Source organism: Lissotriton vulgaris, unplaced genomic scaffold (genome assembly GCF_964263255.1).
Source record: "Lissotriton vulgaris unplaced genomic scaffold, aLisVul1.2 SCAFFOLD_2134, whole genome shotgun sequence".
NCBI classification, from domain to species: domain Eukaryota; kingdom Metazoa; phylum Chordata; class Amphibia; order Caudata; family Salamandridae; genus Lissotriton; species Lissotriton vulgaris.
In genome coordinates this window covers 263332-274685 of record NW_028245013.1, presented here as the reverse complement: position 1 = coordinate 274685, position 11354 = coordinate 263332, and the positions used below count along the sequence as shown (strand labels likewise).

Sequence of the window (11354 nt, the reverse complement as noted above, 5' to 3'; positions counted from 1 at the left end):
TCTGAACCTAATTATAAAGTCCCTGTAACCTTTGACTTTTTAGTGCATTTCTAGGTTTTTTAAATTCTATTTCCTAACCGTAATGTCTCTGTAACCTTTGTTTTTTTTGTGAATATGTGTATATAAAATAATGGTGCAGGTGGAGGGTATGCATTTAGAAGCACAACTGGAATATTATGCTACTCTGCGCAACAGACTAGTTGCCATTGCTTGAATGAGGAAGGGCGATGGCAGGAGGCTACCACACTCTAGCTCTCTGTTGTGGAAGACCTGTTGTCTACAGTGTAATATACTTACAGTAGACTTTAGGTCAGCCCTTTACTTATCATTGGCTGGCTTTCTTGTCAGTCACATATCTTTGCTTCTTATTCAATGGCTTTTCTTCTTCTTTTTATGTTTTCCCTCTCTGTATCATGGCCTGTTTAACATCATTTTTGATTGGGATGACTTGTATCCTTCCACAGCTCACATCAGTGAAGCACTTTTTTTTCCTTTTAGTTTCAACACTCCATGGTAGTGCATGTGTTTTCTTGCATGCCCTTCCATGCGGTGCTTCCCCTTTCACGTCCTTGTTCCACCGCACACTGTGTTGCTTCCTCCACTGATTCCCATCGTGCTTGTTTTTTCTTTTCTAATAGGTGGTGGGGGGGTAAAATAGTGTTAAGTGTACAGAAGTCTGGGGGGGGGGGGAGAGTTAAGCAAACTCAGGTGGACATAGTGCATTGCTGTTTTCTGGATTCCAACTTGCCCAGCCTCCTTAAAAATGAGAGGAAAACACAGAAAAAATATGTTCACATATTTCCAAGGGAAGCAGGTGGTACAGTTATAAGGATAAAATATACAGTGACTCCTTTGTTTGCTTTTTCTTGTACGTTTTTTGATGTGGGTTTTTAATTAAGAGCAAGTTTGGTAAAGAAAATCGTATGTTATTGTTAATGACTTGACTTTTATGATTTTATTTGTAAAATCGAATAAAGATTATGAATGAATGAACGAATAATGACTGCTTTCAAAACAATTGCCGATAAATTCTTTGGTTAAAGAAAAATTATTAATACACTCGACGGACTTCGAAGGTGTTACATAACTATATTGAATGAATGACTGCCTGACCTGTCTGAAGCCATGGCTGGGTATAGGATGAGGCCATGCATGGAAGTGCCAGGGCAGGGAGCTTGGCAGATGCAGAGATTAGAAAGACTGTGGCTCTTGGACGACAAGAGGACAGTCGATTATTCCCTGGGCCACTGTGCTACCTCCCCCAGCGTGCAGATGGTCAGGCAGTCCTATGACCTGGTGGATGAAGTTACTTACAACAGCTGCAAAAACAATAGTCAGTAATGCCCAATTAAGTGGTCACAGCTAATTTTCTATATCGGTTTTATGTAATATATTAAAGTTAGACTTATTTCTGGTTGTCATTCTGTGCTATTCGTGTTCACATTAGCTTTGTCTGATTCTTTAAACCCAATTACCCCCTCTTTATGTTCCCTAATAGGAATTTCCTTCGAGTGCTCCCGTTGCCTAGTGAGAACTGGAATACCCTGGTGGAAGAATGGTGCTGCCACGCCGATCCCTTTGCAAACAAAGTCCTTCGACCCCGCGAAAACGACTGCTTTGTCGGGGACACCCACATTTTGGTCAACTGCAAGAATGAACCATTTTCTCAAGAAATGCCACAGATTGGTTCCTCCCCTTCAAAGGACCACTCTGCACCAGTACGTACCCGGGGGATATTATTCCAAATAGACGATGTTCATATGTTGTTGGGTTTAGTTGCGAGCCCTACCTTTACACGCTTGAGAAATAGTCTTGTTTTTTTCTTCTTTCAAATTCCAATTGCATTTTGACAAGGCAATGCACACATAGGCACGCCGTCGTTCTAGGAAAAACGAAAAACTCATCGTACCTGGAGCGAACTAGTTCACACCGTTTACAAATGAAGCAGAAACGAGGGAAACAACGTGTAAAACGGAGAAGATGTTCAAGTCACCGTGACATGCGCCTTACTATTTTCAGACCCTAGTTATACACAGAGATGCTAATGAGCAAACTGCCCTGCGAACGAGTCAAGTATGACTGGCTTCGGAAGAAGAAAAGCCACGCTCACGCGAGACACAGAAAAGGGATTCGAGGAATTGTTGTTGATTCTTTTCTTGTTAAATTGCAGTAAATCCTTTTTAAACTTGTGGCGCTTTATAGTAGCCAACAATACATCCAATTTAAAGGTGGCTTCAAGGTATGAATGCAGTTGCTATTATTCTGGGCATCTCAGGTACAAATAGAAATGTCCACTGTTAAATGAATATGCTGTTTCAAAGAGATCACACATAGTCGGTTGTTCTAGTGGAAAACCGGAAATGCCTGGTCTTGTTAAGAGCTCCAGATAAACAATCACCACTGCCCCTTTCTAGAATGTAATGGATGGATGAATTTAATGTGTTATGTTAGTAGACCGCAGCCCTCCTTTTTAAAAAGCGCCGGGACACTCTTTTTGAGTAGCCGTGCGCTCTACAAAAGCCATTATAACATAACATAACATAACAATTTTTTCTTTATAGTCACAAAGTGGTCCTTATTACATGTGTTTGTTGAAACCCCAGCTGTCTTCAGGGGTCAGGCTAACTCAAACATTTGAGGAATTGGCCTGAGGACCTGCTTCACTAGGATCCAAGCCCGAGATAGTGTTTGCGCCTCTCATTTTCCTCAAGGCGCTGCAAAACCAGTCCTAGTAGTAAAGTCCACACCTTGGGTCAAACGGTCAGGAATTCGAGTTTACTCCTCTCTCTTGACATTCAAGGATAGTTGGTGACCGGACTGTGTTAACCACCTTATTTTTCATGCTGTATTTTTTTTTATCCCTGGTTTGCTTCCCTACTGCCTGCCTTCTATGTAATGCAATTTCCGTCTGTTTTTTTTTTACAGGGTGTATGTAAAGCGCTCTGATACCTACAGGTTAAGCTGGCGCTATATAAAACTTTTAAAATAAATAAGTGACAGTTGATGACTGTAAATTGTACTTCCAATGGTGATAATTCTGTCACTTTTCTGCTTTTCCTTCATCACAAGCATAAAGGAAGGAGTGGAAACATAATTTTCTCCCGGTGTGGCTGGATGGTGGACATTAGAAATTATGTGAACCTCCAACAGCTTTGGGAGTACTCCACCCCATTTAGGTACCATAAGCTACGCCAAAAAAAGCTTTAAGTATGGTTGTAAAGCATTTTATAACCCTAAACGACCGGTTTTCCTCCGGCAGGCAATCAGGGTTGCTCATGTGGGTGTTCTCCCAAAAATCTGCGGGAGTCGTTAAGGTACAGGATTTCGCTGGTTGTGTGATCAAGGCTGATAGTCTGAAATCTCACCGTAGGCACAGATAGGGACGGTTCTATGAATTGAGGGGCCCTGGGCCAAAAGGGAATGTGCGAGGCCCCTCTAATTTAATTAAGTGACCCTGTGCAAGGAACCATTCAGAGACACTGCGAGAGACCCATTGTACAGGATTTTAGCACCCCGCGGTTTTAACTTTCAGCAAGCATGGATCCTAATTGCAAGGAAACATGGAAACAACAGGGCCCACGATCGGTGCGGGCCCCATGCTGGTGGGCTGAGTGCGAGGCCCTGGGCAACTGCCCACACTGCCCATGCTAGTGCCGGCCCTGGGCACAGACGCTGCTTGCCAGCAGATCTCTTCAGTAGCGTGCCAGCAAGGAGTGTGTGTGGGTCCTGTGGCAGGTTTGAGTGTGTTGATAAAGGCAGATTTTGGAATACAAAAGCAGTGCACAGCTGTCTTTCTTTGCACAATTTGTTCAATATGTGGATTTCTCTCATACTTTTTGTCATTCAGTAGCGTGACGCAGGTTAATTAGCAGAGCAGCCAGAAAGTCGTATGCACTATCTACCATGCGAGGACCAACGTACCCATTGCCGTACCAGGAAGTAGAATGGTACCTTTCACCATTGTCTGGTTTTGGAGGGAGCCTTTCGATTGGAATATTGGCATAAAGTAGCCCTTAGTCCGCCTAGTCTACAACAGTGTGTATTTTCGAGGGTTCACTTCAGTGTGGGAATCTAAACCACTTTTTTTTCTGTTCAGCAGAAATCAGAAGAACACGCAGCTGTCGTTTGTCAGCGCTGTAAGACCACGCTTGGAGAAAGGCTGTCACCTGGTAAGTACAACAATAACACCTCCACAGGCTGCCGTAGCACAGGGTTTTGGGCAACGAATGGGTGAATTCCTAGCGATCAAAAAAAGCCAATAGGGCGAAATCAATACTCTGTCAAAGTTGAACAAATACGATTCATTAAAGTATTATGCATCAATATTGTTTCTGATTTGTTTGACTGCTTTCTACGGCCCTGTGCTTGAAATGAAAATAGTTGACTGGCTTCTCATAAATTGGGTGCAGCACATGGAGGACACAGTCATAAGTGTCATCACGAGGAGCAGAGTCAATGACGATCTGAGTTTCATATATTTTTGACAATAAATCTTTTCCCCCAACAATTTGCCAATAAGGGAAAAATATGCTAGTAAACCTGTTCTGGTTTACTTCATTGGTCATTAAGTCCCTTTACATTTCAGTTATATAAGGGGGGTGGACAGTGATTAAATGGGCTGAAAATGTTGGGGGCTCAGATTCTGTAAAGGTGTTGTAGAGTATCGAAGAAACGTTTGAGAGAAGTGACCTCTGTAACCAAGGGCATGTCTTTATTCATGTGGCCTGGAATCACATTTATCTCCTCTTCCTCATTGTTCTCACAGTTCTCTTGGTCCCAATTTTTCTTCTGGTTCTGTTGCTTTTCTGGTCATTCTCTACAACATCATCATTATCCTGGTACTCCTCTTCCTGGTCCCTTTCTTCCTTTTGGTCCTCTCATTATCCTCTTCCTCCTACCCTGTTCCTCTTCCACCACTTGGCTTTGTTCCTGGTGCAACTTCTGGTCTGAGTCCTCTTCCAGGTCCTAGGTCTGACCTAGTCCTCCTTGACCTGGTATTCTCGGCTGTCCTCCTCTTGGTCCTGTCGAGGCCGTAGCCCTACTGCTTCATATCCTGATTCTGACCCTCCTTTTCTTGTTCCTGTAGGTCCTGGCCCCATTCGCACTGACCCTGTTCCTGATTCAGGTCCTTTTCCTCGTCCTCTTGGTCCGCCTGCCAGTTCTCCTCCACCTGATCCATCTTATTATGATCCTGCAGAGCCATTCTGATCCTCTTGTTCCTGATTCTCTACGTCCTGCCTCTGCTGCTCTTCCTGGTCCATCAGGTTTTAGTCCTCCTCTAGACTTTTGTCCTGTTTCTGGTCTTTCTGATCCTGTTAGTGGAGCTCCTAGCCCTGGTCTCTTTGGATCTCGTTCCTATAGCCCTGGTCCTCTCAGCTCTAATCTTCCTGGTCTTTTTGTTGTGGTCCCCCTGGTTGTCCTGTACCTGCTTCTCCTATTCCTGAAGCTCCTTCCTCTGCTTCTTCTGGTCCTCATTCTATTGATCCTTCTAATTTCATTCCTCTGGTTCATTGTGCGCCTTCATTTATGATGGTTTTAACTTGCTGCAGATTCCTCTCCCTTACAATATCCCCAGGCACTAGACTGGATCCGGAAAATTCTTGCAGCAATGCTTTCATACACTCATTGATGGTGGCATTTTAATCCCTGTTGAGTCCATTCTGCCCCGCAGGAGATGGAGCAGAGCTACATATAAGCACCACCACTTGCTTGCTAACACCACTTCCAGTGCTTTCACACCTTTGAAGGTGGATCCAGAGCTCAGCTCCCAACTTTGTTGGTCTTCCGACAATTTCAAAAGATTTCACAGTGTGCTATGTAATGATGTCCCACCCAAAAAAACAGCATTCAAGCTGTGCTGAAAATGCAGGTAACAGACACGCAGGAGGGTATACCTGTGATGTCGGGCTAGGGCCACACCTGTAAATCGGTGGTCAAGTGTGCCCTCAAACATTGTAAGGTGACTGGAGACCGGAAAGCTAAGCTTTACCTTGCTGAGCATAAGAAGAGGTTGTGGTTGATGCATAGGTCCCGTTCCCATTCCAGATCGTTGAACTGTTTACTGTCCTGATAATTGGGCTCCTCCATGGAAAAGGCCACTTTATGCTCTTAGTCCTCCGGTAAATTGAAGTTAAAGTCTAGTCACAAGTGTAAGAAGGCCATGCCGGACTTGCCCGCATCCTTGTACTCCAATTCCAGGGAGATGGAGCAAGCGTGTTATAATAAATATCGTTCCTCCCGATGTCTCTCGAGTACAAACTGATTAAACAATTGGTCCTAGCATGCCCTTTAGTTTTCCTTCTGTTGTTGCGTGCCATTAAATAGTGGCCATCTAGGAGGCCATGCTGCAGATTTGTTGGATTTTGGCTTCATTTGGCATATTTTAGTGCCCCAGTAGCCAGAGGCGTTTCCAGCTAGACTGCTATTGGCAGGTTTGACTCCATCTACCTCTATGGGACACATTACCGAGGCCATATCGACTGTGTACAGAGTTTTACCCTGGTGCCAAGATCCATGCTGAGTCCCTCCATTACTAATGCTATCATGCACGCCGTTGGAGTTAATCTCAACATCATCCCGCTCTAGGTCTCTATCGCGCTACGAAATCATGAAAGAGCAGACCGTGGTTCTAAAACTTGATTCCAGTCTTAGACCTTTGCCTCAACAACAGTATCAGCAGATGATTTACACTCTTTTTCGCTCTGATTCAGACCGAGTACAAGAGGCCGTTGTCCTTAGGGATACTGATGATGAGTAGGGGGACATATTGTGGCCTTTAGACTTACAAATTGCTAGTAGATGAGACACATCTCTTAAACTCTGGAGCAAGATTCTCCCATTGGGCCACAAAGGGGAAAGTGCTTTGTTTGCAGCGACCCTTTTAGAACCATTCATGTTCATGGCCCCCAGTCATTCAACTTAAGGGTAGGTGCCATCAGCGGCGGCTGGAATCTTCTAAAAGTGGTGTGGCATGTGCAGCACATAAATTATTAAAATACTCAGTATGCCTTGTAAGATTAGGTAGCGCAAGGAAGTGTTGCTTACATTTAAAATGTAAATAGAAGCAAACTATTAGTTAAACCCTTGCGCGCTAGCTGTTTTCCCGCTGTGTGCTAGATTTTTCAAAAACCTGCGTTACATGACAAGCTCAGCTCGTCATCAGCATACGAGCGCCGTAGCTGATGATGAGCTGAGCTCGTCATCAGCATCGAAGGGGTTAAAAAGAGTAGCATACACTAACATTCTATGTTACAAATGAGTCTACAGCCAGACTACGTGTATTCAAATGGTGCGGTTTTAAAAGCATATTTATCTCTAACTTTGGCTGTGAGAAAGATAGGAAAGGTATTCAAGTGCGCATAACTAATGAAGGAAATAACAAGCATTTGCAATGCAATAGTTCTCTGATTAGGAAAGTTTGAGCTACTGGTATTGTAAATGACACTTTTTTTATGTGCTGGTTTTGAAAATAGCGAAATTAATAGCTTTGTCATTTACAATGCCAATAGTTTTAACTTTCGCAAATGTGACACCTTTAGCATTTGTAATGCAATGTGTTGTATTTACGTGACTTAGATGTATTGATATTACAAATAACAATGGCTTTTAATTTTTTTATAATAAAACTTAAAAAAAAGCTATTGTAGTTTATAATGACAATGGCTTAAACTTTTGTAAATAACGTTTGTGAAGATTATGTTCAGTGTATTTTATTGTGACGAAAATCCAAGAACAGAAGTGAAATATTAACATCTTTTTGTGACATTTGTAAAAAAGCTTGAAACATTGAGAAAACATATTTGAACCAGTTGTTGTTGAATGGTTGCACAGATTTATGCTATGGTGGTGCTGAGTGATGTTGTGGTGGCATTGAGTGATGCTGTGGCGTTCAGTGATGCTGTGGTAGCGCATAGTGATGTTGTGGTGCCCCTGAGTGATGCTGTGGTGGTGCTGGAGGGATGCTGGGGTGATGCGATAGATAGATAGAGTTAGTGCGATACATTGATAGAGTGAGGGCAATAGATAGATTTAGGGAGGGTGCTAGATAGAGGGAGGGTGCTAGATAGAGGGAGGGCGCTAGATAGATGGACAGATAGATCGAGTGAGGGCGATCGATAGATAGAGTGAGGGCGATAGAGTGAGGGCGCTATATAGATACAGTGAGGGCGATCGATATATAGAGTGAGGGCGAAAGATTGAGTGAGTGCGATAGATAGATAGAGGGCGATAAATAGATAGAGGGCGATAGAGTGAGGGCGATAGATAGATAGATAGAGTGAAGGCGATAGATAGAGTGAGGGCGATAGAGTGAGGGCGATAGATAGAGTGAGGACGATAGATAGAGTGAGGGCGATAGATAGAGTGAGGACGATAGATAGAGTGAGGGCGATAGATAGAGTGAGGGCGATAGATAGAGTGAGGGCGATAGATAGAGTGAGGGCGATAGAGTGAGGGCGATAGATGGAGTGAGTGCGATAGATAGACAGAGTGAGGCGGATAGATAGACAGACAGAGTGAGGGCAATAGATCGGGTGAGGGCAATAGCTAGATACAGTGAGGGCGATAGATATATAGAGTGAGGGCGATAGATATATAGAGTGAGGGCGATAGATATATAGAGTGAGGGCGATAGATATATAGAGTGAGGGCGATGGATATATAGAGTGAGGGCGATAGATATATAGAGTGAGGGCGATAGATAGATAGAGTGAGGGCGATAGATAGATAGAGTGAGGGCGATAGATAGAGTGAGGGCGATAGATAGAGTGAGGGCGATAGATAGATAGAGTGAGGGGGATAGATACAGTGAGGTCGATAGATTGATAGATAGAGTGAGGGTGATAGATAGATAGAGTGAGGGCGATAGATAGATAGATAGAGTGAGGGCGATAGATAGATAGATAGAGTGAGGGCGATAGATAGAGTGAGGGCGATAGAGTGAGGGCGATAGAGTGAGGGTGATAGATAGATAAATAGAGTGAGGGCGATAGATAGATAGAAATATAGAGTGAGGTCGATAGATTGATAGAGTGAGGGCGATAGATTGATAGAGTGAGGGCGATAGATAGATAGATAGAGTGAGGGCGATAGATAGAGTTAGGGCGATAGAGTGAGGGTGATAGATAGATAAATAGAGTGAGGGCGATAGATAGATAGAGTGAGGGCGACAGATAGAGTGAAGGCGACAGAGTGATGTGCCCTCGTGGTGGACGTGGTGGTGGCCGTGGTGGTGGACATGGTGGTGGTGGACGTGTTGGTGGATGTGGTGGACATGTTGGTGGTGGACGTGGTGGTGAATGTGGTGGTGGTGGACGTGGTGGACATGGTGGTGGAGGTGGGTGTGGTGTTGGTGGACATGGTGGTGGTGGACGTAGTGGTGGTGGATGTGGTGAGTGTGATGGACGTATTGGTGGTGGACATGGTGGTGGTCGATGTGGTGGTGATGGTGGTGGCCTTAGAGGTGAACCTGGTGGACGCGGTGGTGGTGGATGTGGTGGTGGTAGACGTGGTGGTGGTGGACGTGGTGGTGGTGGACGTGGTGGTGGTGGACGTGGCGGTGGTGGACGTGGTGTTTGTTGTGGAGGTGGACGTGGTGGTGGTGGACGTGGTGGTGGTGGATGTAGTGGTGGATGTGGTGGTGGACTTGGTGGTGGACGTGGTGGTGGTAGTGGATGTGGTGGTGGACGTGGTGGTGGCCATGTTGGTGGTGGAGGACATGATGGTGGTGGACATGGTGGTGGTGGAACTGGTGGTGGTGGTAGGGGGGGTGGACGTGGTGGTGATAGAGGTAGGTGTGGACGTGGTGGGGGTGGACATGGTGGTGGTGGACGTAGTGGTGGTGGACATAGTGGTGGTGGATGTGGTGGTGGTGGACGTGGTGGTGGTGGTTGTGGATGTGGTGGTGGCGGACATGGTGGCGAAGGACGTGGTGGACGTGGACATAGTGGTGGATGTGGTGGTGGACGCGGTAGTGGTGGACGTGGTGGTGGACATGGTGGTGGATGTGGCGGTGGTGGACGTGGTAGTGGTGGACGTGGTAGTGGTGGACATGGTGGTGGTGGACGTGGTGGACGTGATGCTGGTGGAAGTGGTTGTGCACGTGGGGTGGTAGACATGGTGATGGTGGACGTGATGGGCATGGTGGTGGTAGACATGGTGGTGGATGTGGTGGTGGTGGTAGTGGTGGTGGACGTGGTAGTGGTGGTGGACGTGGTAGTGGTGGTGGACGTGGTAGTGGTGGTGCAGGTGGGTTTGGTGGTGGTGGACATGATGGTGGTGGACATGGTGGTGGTGGACGTGGTGGTGGTGGACGTGGTGGTTGTGGACATGGTGGTGATGGACGTGGTGGTGATGGATGTGGTGGTGGTGGACCTGGTGGTGGTGGACGTGGTGGTTGATGTGGTGGACATGGTGGTGATGGATGTGGTGGTGGTGGAAGTGGTGGTGTGTGGGGCGGATGTGGTGGTGGTGGAGGTGGGTGTGGTGGTGGTGGAAATGGTGGTGGTGGACATGGTGGTGGTGGACAAAGTTGTGGTGGATGTGGAGGTGGTGAATGTGGTGGACATGGGTGTGGTGGATGTGGTGGTGGTGGATGTGGTGGTGGTGGACGTGGTGGTGGACGTGTTGGTGGTGGTGGACGTGTTGGTGGTGGACATGGTGGTGGTGGACGTAGTGGTGGTGGATGTGGTGGTGATGGACATGGTGGTGGTGGACATGGTGGTGGTGGATGTGGTGGACACGGTGGTGTAGATGTGGTGGTGGTGGTGGTAGTGGTGGTGGAGGTGGGTGTGGTGGTGGTGGACGTGGTGGTGGTGGACGTGGTGGTGGTGGACATGGTGGTGGTGGACGAAGTTGTGGTGGACGTGGTGGTGGTGAATGTGGTGGACATGGGTGTGGTGGTGGTGGTGGATGTGGTGGTGGTGGAGGTGGGTGTGGTGGTGGTGGTGGTGGACGTGGTGGTGGTGGTGAACGTGTTGGTGGTGGTGGACGTGTTGGTGGTGGACATGGTGATGGTGGGCGTAGTGGTGGTGGATGTGGTGGTGATGGACATGGTGGTGGTAGATGTGGTGGTGGTGGTGGTGGTAGTGGTGGTGGACGTGGTGATGGTGGAGGTGGGTGTGGTGGGGGTGGACGTGGTGGTGGTGGTGGACGTGTTGGTGGCGGACCTGGTGGTGGTGGAGGTAGTGGTGGTGGATGTGGTGGTGGTGGAGGTGGGTGTGGTGGTGGTGGACTTGGTGGTGGTGGAGGTGGGTGTGGTGGTGGTGGACGTGGTGGTGGACGTGTTGGTGGTGGACATGGTAGTGGTGGGCGCAGTGGTGGTGGATGTGGTGGTGGTGGACATGGTGGTGGTGGAT

The 11354-nt window shown here is 46.9% G+C and overlaps 1 protein-coding gene across 1 annotated transcript in view; it reads left to right on the top strand.

The window, feature by feature from the left end:
• The first annotated feature begins 1140 nt into the window (after window positions 1-1140).
• Window positions 1141-11354, top strand: part of UBE3D (ubiquitin protein ligase E3D) — a 196563-nt gene continuing 186349 nt past the window's right edge. The window contains exons 1-3 of the mRNA XM_086948984.1: window positions 1141-1337; window positions 1499-1718; window positions 4100-4169. Of these exons, the coding sequence (XP_086805110.1) occupies window positions 1141-1337; window positions 1499-1718; window positions 4100-4169 (487 nt within the window). The remainder of the gene's footprint in view (window positions 1338-1498; window positions 1719-4099; window positions 4170-11354) is intronic.